General features: G+C 35.2%; 1 protein-coding gene across 2 annotated transcripts in view; it reads right to left on the reverse strand.

The window, feature by feature from the left end:
• Positions 1–20,030, reverse strand: part of LOC133635949 (rap guanine nucleotide exchange factor 5-like) — a 181,950-nt gene that overhangs the window by 37,971 nt on the left and 123,949 nt on the right. For both annotated transcript variants that reach the window (XM_062029446.1, XM_062029447.1), the window contains exons 12-13: positions 7,165–7,243; positions 6,861–7,005 (exon numbers count right to left, since the gene is read on the reverse strand). In XM_062029446.1, the coding sequence (XP_061885430.1) occupies positions 6,861–7,005; positions 7,165–7,243 (224 nt within the window). The remainder of the gene's footprint in view (positions 1–6,860; positions 7,006–7,164; positions 7,244–20,030) is intronic.

Consider the following 20,030-nt stretch of genomic DNA (forward strand, 5'->3'; position numbering starts at 1 on the left):
CAAAGTAAAACATTTTATGAATTTATTTAAACAAGTGAAAACCAAGTCTATAAAATATTTTCTTGGATTTTCAAATTCTATTTGAGTTTTGTCTCTCTTAGAATTAAAAATGTCGGGCAAAGCGAGACCAGCTTGCTAGTAAATAAATAAAATGTAAAAAATAGAGGCAGCTCACTGGTAAGTGCTGCTATTTGAGCTATTTTTAGAACAGGCCAGCGGGCTACTCATCTGGTCCTTACGGGCTACCTGGTGCCCGCGGGCACCGCGTTGGTGACCCCTGCATTAAATTATATCCAATCGTATTTACAATCCGCAAAGTATGTAAAAACACCGTTCAAACATCACAAAATGCAACAAATTCAGTCAGCCATTTTGAATATTCCCCTCACTATTTCTGGAGATTGACGTTACTGGAGTAACACTTCTGGAAATAGAAAATTAGAGAGAGATGTGCTGTCTGTCAGTCACAATCCTGATGTAAGCAGGCATGTGATTTGACCACAATGAAAAAGACTGAAAAAACTTCCGGGGGTCTGGGGGACGAAGGCCCCCAGGCAGGTCCAGGCAACGCCCCCCGAAGCTCCTGGTTTTTCACCAATTTAACATGCTAAAATGAACAAAGACAGCACCATTTGAAGAAAATATTTGAGTGTTTAAAGACATGAAAACATCATTAATAGAACATACATAACCCAATGATCCTAATGAATCACTGTATGTGGTTCAGTCCCAACAGTATTTAGTCACTAATATTTACATCTTGTGTTCATTTCACATCCACAGGTGTCACATTGATCAGTGTTATTATCCAGTTTATTTACAGTATTACCACATTACTTCAGTTCATGTAATGTAAACATTTCATTCTTTTCGCCAAAATAGGATATACATTTATGAAAATAATTAAACATGTTTAGTATTGTTTACTCATATTTGAATATAGGAAATAATAATAATGTGAGGACACGGACATATTGAATGAAACAAGTGTGAAAATATTTACCTTCAAGACTGTTACACCACTGACAATAGTTTCAACAGACTACATAAGAACTTAATATTACAAAATAGTATTATATGCACATTTATTTCAAATAAATTGTTAACTGGAATCAATAATGCGACTCTTTGAATTTCTGTAATTTCATAATATATTTTCACGTGGCTTTTTATTTTTAGAAAAACCCATTTATATTTCGCTAAGCAATAATTGGTTAATATTTCAAACAAACATGCGTATTTCGCAAGCAAATATTTTTTAGCTTACCTCATTATTAACAACCCTGTCTGCAACTGAAGTGGGTGGATCTTTCCTCTCGATGTAAGCAAAGGATGAAGTCCGTAAGGTTTGCTCACTTTCGGTTGACATCCAAAAGTACCAGCTAGTGAAAGTTTATTTTCTTTGCTTCAAGTTGTTTCATATGTTTTTGGCGTTTCGCATGTACTTCCAAAGCCTTGAAACCTTGTGATCCATAGTCAATATTATCGTGACACCACATGCACAAAACCTTTCCGGGACGATCGATTTTCCGAACAAAATCACCGAACAAAGTCGTAACTTCCTTCTTCCCAACAGTATCAGTGATTTCCCTTTCCATCCAGTCCCATCGAAACTTATTTTTGACATGTTTATCACATTATTTTACTCGTAAAGCATCCTTTCTCTCGAGAACCGACATCGGTTACATATGGAAAATGGCCGTAGTAACCATTATGAATGATGACGTTATTAACGTCATCGTTCATAACAGATGTCCTGATTGGTCACAAGGAACATATCGACCAATCAACTACGGCGTAATATAAACTACGTCTCGAATCTTGATTTAGGGTCGGAAAAAAAACGGAAAAACGGGAGATAATTTTTTTTCCCCCCCGAGATTAAAAAAGACAGAATTCCGACTTTAGACGGAAAAATCACATGCCTGTGTAAGACATGAACACATATGTTTTTCTTTTTTCATGAATTCTAAGTCGTAAATAAACAAATACATAAAAAGTCCGCTTACAATGTAGTCAATGGGTGCTCTCTATTTCTCCCACAAAACCCGCCGACTAAGAAACTGTTCTGCCACGGTGCGGAGGACGAGTATCCGAGAAGCGGCTTCACACTGTGGCTAGACGACGCGCTCGTTGCAGCTTGCTCTCGAATTGGAGCCGGTGTTCTGGCGAGACACGCACCCTCCCTGAACTGGTGTATGCGTGTAACAAGGAATAGGGAGCGTTCGTCCATTTTGAAGCATCTTTAGTCATGTAAACACCGGGACACAGCTGTGGTAATGATCATACCGTTGGTCTCTCCTTTGCACCTCAGCTATAATTATGCAAATGAGGCAGGTTTAATTACATACAGAATTCCTTCACGTTACTCTACGTGCATTGTTGGGAGGAATAGCGTCATTTAGTTGTGACTATAGAGGCCGAGCGTACACACACCTGCTTGTCATTGACCAACCATAGCCCCCCCATCCCGAGTCTGGTCTCATTACTCTGTTACTAGGCAACTATCGCCTTGGTTGCACACTCCATACGACATTATACCCATGCCAACTCTCGCATGTTTGTTTCCATAGCAACCCAATGATGAAACCGTCAGGTTACACAGGGACTCTGTGAGCGTGCGTCCTTGTGTGATTATTGTATTCCTGTGTGTGTGTGTGTGTGTGTGTGTGTGTGTGTGTGTGTGTGTGTGTGTGTGTGTGTTGGAATATTTAAAGCATGAGTGTACAAAGTGCGACCCGGGGGCCATTTTCGGCCCGATGACTGAGTTTTGTTCTCCCGCAGCATATAAAAAAAACCCACAACAGTGAAAATGTAAGAAAAAAGAGCAAAAATATAATGAGAAAAAGCTGAAATGTTTCTATTAATAATTAATTGTAATAGACTAAGTCACATGCAACACAAAGTTGTATGTACACAAATACATTTTTAGAATTTTGAAAAAAGTTTTTTTTTAAAATATCAAAGTGGCCCCTGCATACTTGATTTGATCTAAAATGTCAAATCTGATCTAAAATATTACAAGCTTTCGAAATAAAAATAAAATAAAATATCAAACGGAGTTTAGTTAGTTAATCAAAACATTAAATAATACTAACTTATGAATCAATTTATTAGAAAAATTACAACAACAATAATAAACACTGTTAAATGTGTAAGTGAACATTAATATTTTGATACAGGCAGAAGTTTTGACGAACTATGTCATGCAGTTAAACAATTGTATTATTATAATTATTATTACATTCTTACATGGGGAATAACAACAGTAAGAATGTTCGAAAATTAGCAAAAAATCGATTTGTAAAGAGAAAAAGCTGAAATGTTCTTACAAATAAATAATCTTAATGTAATTCGCCAGCTATAATACAAAGCTGACACAAAGTTTTGTCTTAAAATATTAATATCTGTTTTTAGCCTTTTTCTGTTGACAAAATAAAAATATATCAAAACGGCCCCCGCGTACTTTGACTTTTCAGTATGTGGCCCTTGGTGGAAAAGTTTAGACACCCCTGATCTAAAATATTAGAAGCTTTTCGAAATAAAAACAAAATTAAAAATCAAACGGAGTTTAGTTAGTTCATCCAAACAATAAATAATCAATTCATTAGAAAAATTACAACAGCAATAATAAAAACTGTTAAATGTGTAAGTGAACATTAATATTTTGATACAGGCAGAAGTTTTGATAAACCATGTTGTGCAGTTAAACAATCGTATTATTATTATTATTATATTCTTACATGGGGAAAAAAGAACAGTAAGAATGTTCGAAAATTAGCAAAAAATCGATTTGTAAAGAGAAAAAGCTGAAATGTTCTTACAATTAAATAATCTCAATGTAATTCGCCAGCTATAATACAAAGCTGAGACAAAGTTTTGTCTTAAAATATTAATAGCATTTGTTTTTAGCACAATTAATAATTAATTGTATTATACCAAGTCACATACAACACAAAGTTGTAGGTACACAAATACATATATGTTTTTAAAGTTAAAAAAAAAAGAAATAAATAAAAACAAAATTAAATATCAAACAGGGTTTAGTTAGTTAATCAAAACATTAAATAATACTAACTTATGAATCAATTAATTAGACAAATAATAAAAACTGTTAAATGTGTAAGTGAACATTAATATTTTGATACAGGCAGAAGTTTTGACAAACTATGTTATGCAGTTAAACAATCATATTATTATTGTTATTATTATATTCTTACATGGGGGAAAAACAACAGTAAGAATGTTCGAAAAAGAGCAAAAAATCAATTTGTAAAGACAATTACAATTAAATAATCTTAATGTAATTCTCCAGCTATAATACAGAGCTGACACAAAGTTTTGTCTTGAAATATTAATAGCATCTGTTTTTAGCCGAATTCATAATTAATTGTAATATACCAAGTCACATACAACACAAAGTTGTATGTACACAAATACATATATGTTTTTAGAATTTAAAAAAAAGATGAAAACTTTAGTGGGAAAAGTTTAGACACCCCTGATCTAAAATATTAGAAGCTTTCAAAATCTTTTTTTTTTGTAATATCAAACAGGGTTTAGTTAGTTAATCAAAACATTAAATAATACTAACTTATGAATCAGTTCATTAGACAAATAATAAAAACTGTTAAATGTGTAAGTGAACATTAATATTTTGATACAGGCAGAAGTTTTGACAAACTATGTCATGCAGTTAAACAATCATATTATTATTGTTATTATTATATTCTTACATGGGGGAAAAACAACAGTAAGAATGTTCGAAAAAGAGCAAAAAATCGATTTGTAAAGACAACTACAATTAAATAATCTTAATGTAATTCTCCAGCTATAATACAGAGCTGAGACAAAGTTTTGTCTTAAAATATTAATATCTGTTTTTAGCCTTTTTCTGTTGACAAAATAAAAATATATCAAAACGGCCCCCGCGTACTTTGACTTTTCAGTATGTGGCCCTTGGTGGAAAAGTTTAGACACCCCTGATCTAAAATATTAGAAGCTTTTCGAAATAAAAACAAAATTAAAAATCAAACAGGGTTTAGTTAGTTGATCAAAACATTAAATAATACTAACTTATGAATCAATTCATTACAAAAATTACAACAACAATAATAAACACTGTTAAATGTGTAAGTGAACATTAATATTTTGATACAGGCAGAAGTTTTGACAAACTATGTCATGCAGTTAAACAATCGTATTATTATTATATTCTTACATGGGGAAAAACAACAGTGAGAATGTTCGAAAATTAGCAAAACATCGATTTGTAAAGAGAAAAAGCTGAAATGTTCTTACAATTAAATAATCTCAATGTAATTCGCCAGCTATAATACAAAGCTGACACAAAGGTTTGTCTTAAAATATTAATAACGTCTGTTTTTAGCCCAATTAATAATTAATTGTATTATACCAAGTCACATACAACACAAAGTTTTAAGTACACAAATACATATGTTTTTAGAGTTAAAAAAAAAAAAGAAATAAATAAAAACAAAATTAAATATCAAACAGGGTTTAGTTAGTTAATCAAAACATTAAATAATACTAACTTATGAATCAATTCATTAGACAAATAATAAAAACTGTTAAATGTGTAAGTGAACATTAATATTTTGATACAGGCAGAAGTTTTGACAAACTATGTTATGCAGTTAATCATATTATTATTGTTATTATTACATTCTTACATGGGGGAAAAACAACAGTAAGAATGTTCGAAAAAGAGCAAAAAAATCGATTTGTAAAGACAATTATAATTAAATAATCTTAATGTAATTCTCCAGCTATAATACAGAGCTGAGACAAAGTCTTGTCTTGAAATATTAATAATATCTGTTTTTAGCCTTTTTCTGTTGACAAAATAAAAAAAAATCAAAACGGCCCCCGCGTACTTTGACTTTTCAGTATGTGGCCCTTGGTGGAAAAGTTTAGACACCCCTGATCTAAAATATTAGAAGCTTTTCGAAATAAAAACAAAATTAAAAACCAAACAGGGTTTAGTTAGTTGATCAAAACATTAAATAATACTAACTTATGAATCAATTCATTAAAAAAATTACAACAACAATAATAAACACTGTTAAATGTGTAAGTGAACATTAATATTTTGATACAGGCAGAAGTTTTGACAAACTATGTCATGCAGTTAAACAATTGTATTATTATTATTACATTGTTACATGGGGAAAAACAACAGTAAGAATGTTCGAAAAAGTGAAAAAAAATCGATTTGTAAAGACAAAAAGCTGAAATGTTCTTACTAATTAATAATGTCAATGTAATAATACAAAGCTGACACAAAGTCTTGTCTTAAAATATTAATAGTCTGTTTTTAGCCTTTTTCTGTTGACAAAATAAAAAAATATCAAAACGGCCCCCGCGTACTTTGACTTTTCAGTATGCGGCCCCTGGTGGAAAAGTTTGGACACCCCTGATTTAAAGGGAAATGTGGGGAGGCGTGGCCGGCAGGCCGACAACGAGGCGGGGCACGCCGGGGCCGACCCTGAGATGGCGGCGAGGAGGCGTGGCCGGGATCGACGCCGAGATAGATGTCAGGTGCTTGGATCGCCCACCTGGGCACAATTATATAATCTTCTCTCGATGAATAAAGGGGCGGCAGCCGAGAACGACCGGGCAGAAGGATTTGGAGAGCCAGCAGCGCATGAGGAGCGGTAGACGCAGACGAAGACGAGGGAGGCACTAAGCACTAAGGTTTATTTGAAAAAATAAACAAAGTCACAACCCTGCTCGAAGTAATGTCTGTACTTGGTGGTCCATGGAACCCGGTCGACAGTGCAAGTCTGTCACAGGCACATTTTCCAAACAGTGGGGTGAAGACGAGTGAAGTTGGGTACCTTCATGAAGCCCCGAACATGCTCCTCCTCTTTCAGGAAGTCCTTGTAGAGTCGGCTCCAGTGGGAGACCAGCTGCAGGACCTTGCGCTTCCTGAAGAGGGCGTCCTTGCCCTCCTCCTGGCCGCGGCTGCGTGCGCTGCTGTAGGTGAGAGCAGTCAAGGAGAAGAGTAGTGCAATCGCGCGCGCGCGTGTGTGTGTGTGTGTGTGTGTGTGTGTGTGTGTGTGTGTGTGTGTGTGTGTGTGTGTGTGTGTGTGTGTGTGTGTGTGTGTGTGTGTGTGTGTGTGTGTGTGTAATGAAGGATATTGTCCCAGCAGGGCTTGACAGAGGTCGTGGGTGGACATGAACACCAGGTAGGTCAACAGGAAGTCATCCAACAGCACTTCTGAAGCAGAACAAACACCTCATTAGGGCTGCAACTAACGATTAATTTGACAATCGATTAATCTGTCTATTATTACTTCGATTAATCGATTAATAATCGGATAAAGGAGACAAACTACATTTCTATCCTTTCCAGTATTTTATTTTAAAAAAAAACAGCATACTGGCACCATACTTATTTTGATTATTGTTTCTCAGCTGTTTGTACATGTTGCAGTTTATAAATAAAGGTTTATTTAAAAAAAATAAAAAAATAAAAAATAAAAATAAAAATTTAAAAGCCTCTGCGCATGCGCATAGCTCCAACGAATCGATGACTAAATTAATCGGCAACTATTTTTATAATCGATTTTAATCGATTTAATCGATTAGTTGTTGCAGCCCTACACCTCATTAGCCACATCAACACTCTCTTGGCAGAAAAAAGCATTCCATCGGCCACATGTCAGCATGTGCAGTAAAGCACACTTTACATGCATACAGTATATTGGTAAGGGTATATTCTATAAATTCAAATATTATTCATAACGTCTTTTACTTAGTGGTGTCCCGATACGACTTAAGATACGATACTGATATTGCAGCCTTGATGTTGGACTATAGCGATGTTATTTCAGTTTCAGTTTATTTGGAACATGCATACGATACAATGTAGTGCATCACATATTTCCAGTTGTTTCAATACAGCACGTCCGAAAAGGAGTAGGAAGAAGCAGAGCTTATTTAATCCTACCCCTTTTGATGATCTAATCCAGAGGTGTCAAAGTGGTTTTCACTGAGGGCCACATGGCAGTTATGTTTGGCCCCAGAGGGCCGCTTCTAACAGTGATTACTATTATTACACCATTTTTTAATGCATTTTATTAGATTTTTTTTAAACTAAAATGTAAAAAAAATATGGTAAATTGCAATAATTTCACCTCAAAATGTAGTGTATGGTAAAATGTACATTAGTTTTTTTTACTGTGAATAAAAAAACTGCAATTTTACAACAACGTTTTGGCACCTGAGCTGCCAGATTTCTTTTTTTATTTTTATTTTTTTACCACAAATCAACAAGTGTAGATTTTTCAGGGTATTACTGTAAATGCCAAAACGGCACCACGGTTTATTACAGTAAAAAAAAGTACTGTTTTTTTTTTCATTTAGAGAAAAATGCTGTAAAAACCACAATAAATTTCACAACTTGAAATCTATTGCTACTTTTACATAGCACAATTTGATGGATAACTTGCTTTGAAATCATTATTATTAGTATTTATTTCTATTAAAAAATGGTTTGAATGATTGATAATATATTTTTGCATAATTAGACAATATTTTGTCGATTACATGGAGTACATATATTTTTTTCTCTCTCCCAAAATAGAAAGAAAGAATACATTTAGTAAGAAAAGTTACAGTACTTTATATTGTCTAATTGTGCAAAAATATATGATCAAACATTGAAACCATGTTTTAAATATAAATAATTACTAATAATAATGATTTAAAGGAGAGTTATCCATCAAAAAATTGTGCAATGTAAAAGTAGCAATAGATTTCATGGTAAAATTGTGTTTTTTACAGCATTTTTCTCTAAATGAAAGAAACAGCACTATTTTTTACTGTAATAAACTGTGGTGTCGTTTTGGCATTTACAGTAATACACCGAAAAATCTACACTTGTTGATTTGCGGTAAAAAAAAACAGACAAACTGGCAGCTCAAGTGCCAAAATGTTACTGTAAAATTGCAGTGTTTTTTATTTACAGTAAAATTCTGGCAACTGAGCTGCCTTTTTTAAACCACAGTTTATTACAGTAAAAAAAATTGACGTTTTTTTTTCATTTAGAGAAAAATGCTGTAAAAACCACAATAAATTTCACAATTTGACCATGAAATCTATTGCTACTTTTACATTGCACCATTTGATGGATAACTTGCTTTGAAATCATTATTATTAGTATTTATTTCTACTCAAAAATGGTTTGAATGATTGATAATATATTTTTGCATAATTAGACAATATTTTGTCGATTACACGAAGTACATATATTTTTTTCTCTCTCCCAAAATAGAAAGAAATAATACATTTAGTAAGAAAAGTTACAGTACTTTATATTGTCTAATTATGCAAAAAAATATTATCAAACATTGAAACCATGTTTTAAATATAAATAATTACTAATAATAATGATTTCAAACCGAGTTATCCATCAAAAAATGGTGCAATGTAAAAGTAGCAATAGATTTCATGGTAAAATTGTGTTTTTTTACTGTGGTTTTTACAGCATTTTTCTCTAAATGAAAGAAACAGCACTTTTTTTTACTGTAATAAACTGTGGTGTCGTTTTGGCATTTACAGTAATACACCGAAAAATCTACACTTGTTGATTTGCGGTAAAAACAAAAAACAAACTGGCAGCTCAAGTGCCAAAATGTTACTGTAAAATTGCTTTTTTTTTTTTTTTACAGTAAAATTCTGGCAACTGAGCTGCCTTTTTTAAACCACAGTTTATTACAGTAAAAAAAAAAGTACTGTTTATTTTTTCATTTAGAAAAAAATGCTGTAAAAACCACAATAAAAAACACAATTTGACCATGAAATCTATTGCTACTTTTACATTGCACAATTTGATGGATAACTTGCTTTGAAATCATTATTATTAGTATTTATTTGTATTCAAAAAATGGTTTGAATGATTAATAATATATTTTTGCATAATTAGACAATATTTTGTCGATTACATGGAGTACATATATTTTTTTTCTCTCCCAAAATAGAAAGAAAGAATACATTTAGTAAGAAAAGTTACAGTACTTTATTGATACATATTATTTCCAGACTTTCCAGGGCCAAATAAAATGAAGTGGCGGGACACATTTGACACCTGTGATCTAATCTGAATAATTAACACTCTTTTTCATTGACTAATATTCCCTGAAGGGAAAATGTCTTCCACAGTTTTTACTTCTAGTTACAAATCTTTAGGGCGAGCAGGCAAAGGATAGGAGAAAATCTCTCCTGGTCACTAATTACTTTAGCTTTTGTTTGTTTGTTTCAATCCTCGGCCTCTAAATGAAGTTATGCAAGTCACAAAAAAAAGGCTTGGCTTTGGAACAAGTGTTTGGATCGTACACAGTTCAAGTTTGCCACTTGCAAGGTTATTTTGTGCAAAGTCCTGCAGGGTTCAAACCAAGGGCTCGGACATTTTAAGGGGAACGACGAAGCTAACAATCAAAGCAAACCATCTGGTGCCTGAAACAGTTGGTTTGGCCTGGGAGGATGTACGTTCTGTCAGGCACGGGGCGAGGAAATCAATTATAGACGAGAGAGCAGAGTCGAGGACGTTAAGAATTGATGAACTTCTCTTTATATATAGATACAGTCGGGGCGTGACGATACATGTGGCTGTAGCCGTCCGTTTGATACCGTGGTCTGGGTTCGGCACCACTATCAATTAAATAATACACAATTTGATCTATTTAATATGTCATCATAGACTTCGACAAACTTCATTGATCCCCGAGAGAAATTGTTCAGACGCCACATGCAAAGTGAGTTTGTTGCACTACTGCACCGGTGACAAACTCAAGGACGGGGGGCCAGAGCTGGCCCGCCACATCATTTTATGTGGCCCGCGCCAGTAAAGTACCTTATATTTCCCCATTAAATGTATTCGGTTTTTCCATTTTGATGGAAAAAATAAATATAATGCATTAAATTGCATAACTTTTCAACTTTAATAGTATCCAACACTGCAACAAATATATGTGACCCGTGCTGGCAAAATGAGTCGGAATACGCACAGGCTAATTTTGACCTACAGGCAAATAAGTGAAAAAAATGTATCTTGGTTGAAATTGAGATTTTCACAAAAATGAGTCCATAAAGCCACAATCTAGCGATCCCAATCATCGAAATAGCAAGAAAACATCTTAAATCACCTTTATTTGAAGGTTTTGTACGAGGTATGTCTTCAGAAATGAGTCCTTTGTGTTAAAATTCCTTGAGAAAATCAAGTGTTTTCAACGCTCACTCGCGGCAATAAGGGGGAATCCCCCTAGCCATATTTGGTATCATTGTGACGCCAAGTTTACATACTTTCTAAAAATGAGCATGGAATTCCCGATGACGCCATTCTGAACCAATATAATTCGAGTTTTTAAACCTGTCCCGACGTAAACAAATACGGCTTGTTGCTAACCGGAACACCGGTCGCTGTGAGGCGTACCCTCATTGGTTGAATCACCCCGCGCGGTGCATTGTGGTATCATGGCAGCGCCCTGATGAAAAACAACACAGTAATTCGAGCGGAATATTTGGTGAAAAAAGGTGATTTTCGAACATTTAATTATTATTTTTGTGGATAAGTTAGACTGTTTTACATTCCGTAATGGATTTAGAAGGTGGAGAGGGTACACAGGCGGTTGCAAGTGCGCTAAATTCACTGCAGTCGGCGAATCTTCTTAGTGCTGCTGGTCAGGAATATTACGGACAGCTGACCAGCTGACAAACTGACCAGTGAACAAAAAAACTGTGACATAACAGTGTTGAAATTTTTGTACATAACCGTTTTCAATAGAGTTGAATATATATTTTTCCTTTAGACATGGGATTTGACTTTAATTGTACCAATTTTGGTGTTGCTACAAGGACTTTTAAGGTATGGTTGCTATGGAGTTTTGTTTTGGAACATTCTGTTCTGGAACAGTAAACTTTAAGCTGGTTTTTCTCAAAACGGACCCTCAAACTTGGTCGACTTCAATCGGATGTAACTCGGTCATTTTCTGTCCGATTCCAACAAACCATATATCATTTTGAAGGTCTTTAGATGGAGAATGTGTAAATAACAATAACTCAGTTTTTAAAATTTCCTCATTGTGACACATGTTGCCAGCACAGGTCACATATTATCATGCTTTCCAAACATGTAAAGACAAAAAAAACTAATAAATACTTGTTTGACTTTGTCAGAATAATTTTATCTAAGTTATCACAAAACTTTGTGTTACATTGAGTTCAGGTCGCCCTGCCAGAGGACAAAAGCTGTCTTTGATCCTACCAAGCAGAAGGCTTGTAAAACTCCAGTGTGTACGATGGGAAGCGACATGAAGGCGTCGGTTTCTTTCTTCTATTGTAATCCACAGGAAGATTTTGTATTGACCCGAGATCTACAAAGCGGAGAGGAAGCAGGGCCTGACTCCCCTCCAGGCACCTTTTCTTTGAACTGTTTTGTAACAAAGGCGATGGCTGTTTACGACCCCCCTCCCTTAGAAACAGCTGTTGCCATGTAATCAGGGAAAGTCCAAATAAAAGAGGAGGCGTACAATCTTTCGTCAGAGCGTGGTGGTAGACTGTACAAGAGTACACCCAGACCTTTCTCCTCAATTGAGCTAAATTGAATTCTGTCTCTGTTTAATTCCTTGCTTCTTGTCTTGTTTAATATATGTCATCAGTGTTTGAACCTGACAGACTTATGATTTCAAAGCAAGTTATCCATTAAATTGTACTATATATATATACATATACATATATATATATATATATATATATATATATATATATATATATATATATATATATATATATATATATATATATATATATATATATATATCATACTTGCCAACCCTCCCGTTTTTAGCGGGAGACTCCCGGTATTCAGCGCCTCTCCCGATAACCTCCCGGCAGAAATTTTCTCCCGACAAACTCCCGGTATTCAGCCGGAGCTGGAGGCCACGCCCCCTCCAGTTCAATGCGGACCTGAGTGGGGACAGCCTGTTCTCACGTCCGCTTTCCCACAATATAAACAGCTTGCCTGCCCAATGACGTCATAACATCTACGGCTTTTAGAGAGTAGAGTGCACAACTGCGCACACAACAAGGAGAAGAAGCAGAAGAACGAGGAAGTTACAGACATGGCGACGCTGTCGACGAGCAAGATGAGGAAATACGCTTGCAAGTTCCAAAACGAATGGAAACAAGAATTTCAGTTCATCCAGGACAGTTCGAAGGGGTATGTAATTATGTTGCCTGTACATTTTGTAAAACAGACTTCTCCATTGAACACGGTGGCCGAGTCATGAACGGAGGAGGAGTTAAACAGGACAATACTGCCATCTACTGGATAGCCCCCGGAACACTGATATTCAAGTATTTATTTTATTTATATGTATAATAAAATAAATATACATACATATATATATATAGCTAGAATTCACTGAAAGTCAAGTATTTCATACATATATATATATATATATATATATATATATACATATACATATATATATATATATATATATATATATATATATATATATATATATATATATATATATATATGAAATACTTGAGTTGGTGAATTCTAGCTGTAAATATACTCCCCTATTAACCACGCCCTTAACCACGCCCCATCCCACCCCACCCCCACCTCCCGGGATCGGAGGTCTCAAGGTTGGCAAGTATGATATATATATATATATATATATATATATATATATATATATATATATATATATATATATATATATATATATATATATATATATATATATATATATATATATATATATGAAAATTTACAGTGGTTTTAATAGCATATAACTGTAAATCGAAAAAGTACTACTTTTCTTTTTTTTACAGTCAAATTCTGTGGACTGAGCTGCCAGTTTTTTAACGTAAAATCTATATGTTTTTTTGGTGTCTTACTGTAAATGGATTTAAAGTAAAAAACTAAACAAAAGGCAGATCAGTTGCCAGAATTTAAAAAAAACCCAGTGGTGCTGTTTTTTTTTTAACACTAATATGTTGTAAAAAAAAAAAAAAAAAAAAAAAAAAATCTGAACCAAGAATGTCGTTGTGGCCTGTAGCCCTTTGAGACACTTGTGATTTAGGGCTATATAAGTAATCATTGATTGATTGATTGATTTTATTCCCTGAGAGGAAGACGCGCGTAACAGGGTTTAGGACAGGGCTCTCTTCCTTGAAGAGTCTCAATATTTCTGTCCAAAATGAAATGCATTTTACATTTTATTGTCCTTCTCTTGCTGCCTCCATCCACTACAATATTTCAATATTTTAATTTCATATTTCATCCCCGCCTGTCTACTATTCTCCTGCTACACTGGCTGTGATGATGAATATCCATTTGCGTCCACAACATATGCCCTCCACATTTGCCTGCTGGCACACACACACACACACACACACCACAAAGTCAAAGACAACACCACCCTCCCACACAAGCAGCACCCTGATGAAGAACTCATCCAACTCTGACCTTGGGGGGCTTTATCTCTCGTGAGACGCAGGAGAGAAAGAGTCTACATGCCCAACTGATGGCACTAATCCGCCGCTGTTCTTTGTTGTGTGAGCGTTTGTTGTTACGTGTGCACACGAGGAAGCCGACACGGGAGCGTGTTCGAGCGTGTTCAACATACCGCAGCAGTACTGTAAATACAGCGATGCCTGGAGCCACCCTACAGGGTCTACAGTACATACAAGGGCTGCATGATTTTGAGAATAAAAAGTAAAGTGCGATTTTTCTCTTCAAAATTGTTATTGCGATTCGATCAGCGATTTTTAGATATCAAAAAAACGGGAAAATAACAGAGTGATCATTTTTACGGTGCGTTCAAGGACTGCAGAACAGAGTGGGACGCCACAACGCCTACCGGAAATAATAAATAACAATAATAGATTTTTATTTGTTATGCACTTTTCATTTAAATACATCTTTAAGTGCTACAGTACAAACCGATGTTTAAAGCAACGAATGCTTAATCATTAAAACGGATAAAATATTTTATATCGATTCAGTGTTTCCCACACATTCATTTATTTGTGGCGGCCCGCCACGAAAGAAGTACGTCCGCCACAAATAGTTTTTTTTTTAGTTTTTAAAAAAAATGTAATTTAATTTTTTTGTCCTGTCCAGCTTCTCAGGCAAATCATATAGTTGATGTAGATGCCCATATAGGCTGTTCAGATTTAATTTACGAAAGAGAAGTGTAGGATACTTCTCTTGTTGCCTTATTTGTATTTGACCACTACTGTTTGCTGTTTATTTGTTACTGACTGTGGCAGGACACCTCTGCCTCTGTTTCACTTTATGTTGCTGGTAAATAATATGGTTGTAGTAGTAGGCTGAAGTTAAATTATTTAGTATGCACTAATTAAAGGGGCAGAGCTTTCAGAGACATTTTAGCTTTTATATTTTATAAGATATATTTTTTGTAAGAACCACAATTAATAAATATATTTCAGTGAATAACTTATTGTTCAAATCTGTATATAAATATGTACATAAAGTGTTGTAATTATATTGTAAAATGGATGGATGGACGTTTAAAACAAAACTGTTATTATTAATTAGTAGGTATATATTTTTTGAGCCTTTTTAGAGAAAATCATATCATTGTAGTAAATTATGCAAATACTCGATGATGTCATGGTGACCACGCCCATAGCCACGCCCCCACCGCCACGGGTATCTTGGTAGTTTATGGGAAACACTGAGATTATTTAATAGTGCGGAAATATGACCATATCACACCAACTCTCAAATCCCTTCACTGGCTTCCTGTTCCACTCCGGATTGAATTCAAAGTCTCACTACTAACCCACCAGTGCCTCCATGGAAATGCCCCCCCTCTACCTCAAAGAACTACTCACCCCCAAATCCTCCACACGACACCTCCGCTCCGGACAGGCTAACCTCCTCCAACCTCAGAGGACAAAGCTACGAACAATGAGAGACCGGGCTTTCTGCTTCCGCCGCTCCCAGTCTGTGGAACGCTCTCCCTGACCACCTGAGGGCACCACAGACTAAAAAAAAACCCTTCTTTTTAAAAAAACCTTTTTTTATATACCGTATTTTTCGGACTATAAGTCGCAGTTTTTTTCATAGTTTGACTGGAGATGCGACTTATACTCAGGAGCGACTTATGTGTGAAATTATTAACACATTAGCGTAAAATATCAAATAATATTATTTAGCTCATTCACATAAGAGACTAGACGTATAAGATTTCATGGGATTTAGCGATTAGGAGTGACAGATTGTTTGGTAAACGTATAGCATGTTCTATATGTTATAGTTATTTGAATGACTCTTACCATAATATGTTACGTTAACATACCAGGCACCTTCTCAGTTGGTTATTTATGCCTCATATAACGTACACTTATTCAGCCTGTTGTTCACTATTTATTTATTTTAAATTGCTTTTCAAATGTCTATTCTTGGTGTTGGCTTTTATCAAATAAATTTCCCCAAAAAATGCGACTTATATTTGTTTTTTTCCTTCTTTATTATGCATTTTCGGCCGGTGCGATTTATACTCCGGAGCGACTTATACTCCGAAAAATACGGTATATGCATACTAGTTTTAGCTATTTGGCTGTTCTAGTTTTTATTAGGGACCGAGTCCCTTTGGGACAGAGGACCCTATTGAATTTCTAGCGTTTTATTATTATACCGCCGCCTCTTTGAGCTGTAATTTGACCCCCTTAACATGCTTCAAAACTCACCAAATTGGACACACACATCAGGACTGGCGAAAATTGCGATCTAATCAAAAAACCAAACCCCAAAACTCAAAATTGCGCTCTAGCGTCCCCTAGGAAGAAAACACAGACAAAACTGCCTCTAACTCCCAGTAGGAATGTCGTAGAGACATGAAACAAAAACCTCTAGGTAGGTCTCACTTAGACCTAGATTTCATACACTGACAACCCCCAGCAAAAATCAACAGGAAGTTTGCAATTCCCCCTTCAAAACAAAAGTTGAGTAAAAACAGTCACCTTTTTTCAAACATTATCTCCTCTGAGCGCGTTTGTCGTGTCGGCTTCAAATTAGCACAGGAGAGAGATTGAACCCTTCTGATTAAAAGCTGATGAAAGAGTTTTAATTACTGCTCCGGTTTGGATTTTATGAGCCCTCAAAGTCGGTCCCGTCCATTGCTGCTTGCAGCTTTAATTTTTATTTATTTTTTATTTTTATTTCTTTAATTATCTTTTTAATTTTATTTCATTTTTTAATACACTGTAGCACTTTGAGGTTCTTTACTCAATGTAAAGTGCTTTTTACAAATACAATCTAAACTCACCAAACTTTTCACACACATCGGGACTGGTGGAAATTGCGATCTAAAAAAAAAACCGAACCCCAAAACTCAAAATTGGGCTCTAGCGCAATTTTTGAATAAAACACAGACAAAACTGCTCCTCAAAGGAAAGCACAGACAAAACTGCTTGTAACTTCCGGTAGGAACGTCTTAGAGACATGAAACAAAAACCTCTATGTCGGTCTCACTTAGACCTACATTTCACAGATTGACATCCTTCAGCAAAAATCAACAGGAAGTTTGATATCCCCACTTCAAAACAAAATTTTTGTACAAAGCGGTCACCAAACATCAAACATTATCTCCTCTGAGCGCGTTTGTCGTTTCGGCTTCAAACTACTACAGGAGAGAGATTGAACCCTTCTGATTAAAAGTTGACGACGGCGTTTTGGAAGGTGCTACCGTTTTGATTTTACGAGCCTTCAAAGACCCGCTGCGCTGATGCTGCTCCGCTGCCGCAGCACCTAGGAAAAAACCACAGACAACACTTCTTCTAACTCCCAGTACGAATATCCTACAGACATGAAACAAAAACTTCTATGTGGGTCTGACTTACAGCTAGATTTCATACCCTGACATCCTTCAGCAAAAATCAACAGGAAGTTGGCAATCACCCCTTCAAAACAAAAGTTTCATAAAAACACTCATGTTTGCCTCTTTAAGGTGTAATTTGACCACCTTAAAATACTTCAAAACTCACCAAACTTTTTACACACATCAGGATTGGCGGAAATTGCGATTTAATTAGGACTAGCACCTGCCAAAGATGCGGACCCGACCAACGCTGCTTACAGCTTTAATTATTATTATTATCAATATTTTTTTTTGTGGTCCCCTTTATTTAGAAAAGTATCGAAATACATTTTGATACCGGTACTAAAATATTGGTATTTGGACAACCCTATTGTATAGTTCAGGGGTCACCAACCTTTTTGAAACCAAGAGCTACTTCTTGGGTAGTGATTAATGCGAAGGGCTACCAGTTTGATACACACTTAAATAAATTGCCAGAAATAGCCAATTTGCTCAATTTACCTTTAACTCTATGTTATTATTAATAATTAATGATATTTACACTTAATTGAACGGTTTAAAAGAGGAGAAAACACGAAAAAAATGACAATTAAATTTTGAAACATAGTTTATCTTCAATTTCAACTCTTTAAAATTCCAAATTCAACCGAAATAAAGAGAAAAATTAAAAAAAATAATTTATGGAACATCATTAGTAATTTTTCCTGATTAAGATTAATTTTAGAATTTTGATGACATGTTTTAAATAGTTTAAAATCCAATCTGCACTTTGTTAGAATATATAACAAATTGGACCAAGCTATATTTCTAACAAAGACAAATCATTATTTCTTCTAGATTTTCCGGAACAAACATTTTAAAAGAAATTCAAAAGACTTTGAAATAAGATTTAAATTTGATTCTACAGATTTTCTAGATTTGCCAGAATAATTTTTTTGAATTTTAATCATAATAAGTTTGAAGAAATATTTCACAAATATTCTTCGTCGAAAAAACAGAAGCTAAAATGAAGAATTAAATTAAAATGTATTTATTATTCTTTACAATAAAAAATTTTTTTTTACTTGAACATTGATTTAAATTGTCAGGAAAGAAGAGGAAGGAATTTAAAAGGTAAAAATGTATATGTGTTTAAAAATCCTAAAATCATTTTTAAGGTTGTATTTTTTCTCTAAAATTGTCTTTCTGAAAGTTATAAGAAGCAAAGTAAAAAAATTAATGAATTTATTTAAACAAGTGAAGACCAAGTCTTTAAAATATTTTCTTGGATTTTCAAATTCTATTTGAGTTTTGTCTCTCTTAGAATTAAAAATGTCAGGCAAAGCGAGACCAGCTTGGTAGTAAATAAATAAAATTTAAAAAAAAGAGGCAGCTCACAGGTAAGTGCTGCTATTTGAGCTATTTTTAGAACAGGCCGGCGGGCTACTCATCTGGTCCTTACGGCCACCGCGTTGGTGACCCCTGGTATAGTTGTTAATAAATGAACTAGGAGGCAACATTCTTCTTTGCGATTTAGTGAAATAAAAAAGCCAGCGGTGACGGCAGGAAGACGACCAACAGAAACGGAGTCATCTTTTTAGTGGCCGGATGATGTCATTTACGATGGCATCACCTGTGCCTTTGTTACAAATGAAGTGCAACCCTTGAATGCATCACCCTTATTGCGCCTGCAACACTAATCGAAATCACGGTGCCGCAAGTCTTATCGACAATTTGGATATTATTTGAAGCCACAAGAAGTCCAGTCAACATGTCTAAAGATGACAAAAAGGAAGTCAATTTCGTCCATCGGGACAGATTTCTCGCCGAAATGTTCACCAAGGCGGAGAGATCTGTCAAACCGCACACCACGTTCCAAGTCAACCCCTTCAAGAAAACACACATCCTACCAGACACGCCCACTCGCATGGACCCGTCAACAGTCATCGCCAAACTCAAGGCGATCGACAACAAAGATGCGGGGAAGGCCAAGTCGGACTTGGACCCCAGGGGCAAGCAGAAAGAACAGTGGGATCCCGAAGCGGAGGAACTGCGGCACAGACTGCGCTGCAACCAGCGCATGAAGGAGGGTCTGGACGGACAAATATTGGAGAGGCTGAAGGACAAGGACGAGGAGAGGCGGCAGAAGGAGGAGGAACAGGG

This window comes from Entelurus aequoreus, linkage group LG20, assembly GCF_033978785.1.
Source record: "Entelurus aequoreus isolate RoL-2023_Sb linkage group LG20, RoL_Eaeq_v1.1, whole genome shotgun sequence".
Lineage (NCBI taxonomy): Eukaryota > Metazoa > Chordata > Actinopteri > Syngnathiformes > Syngnathidae > Entelurus > Entelurus aequoreus.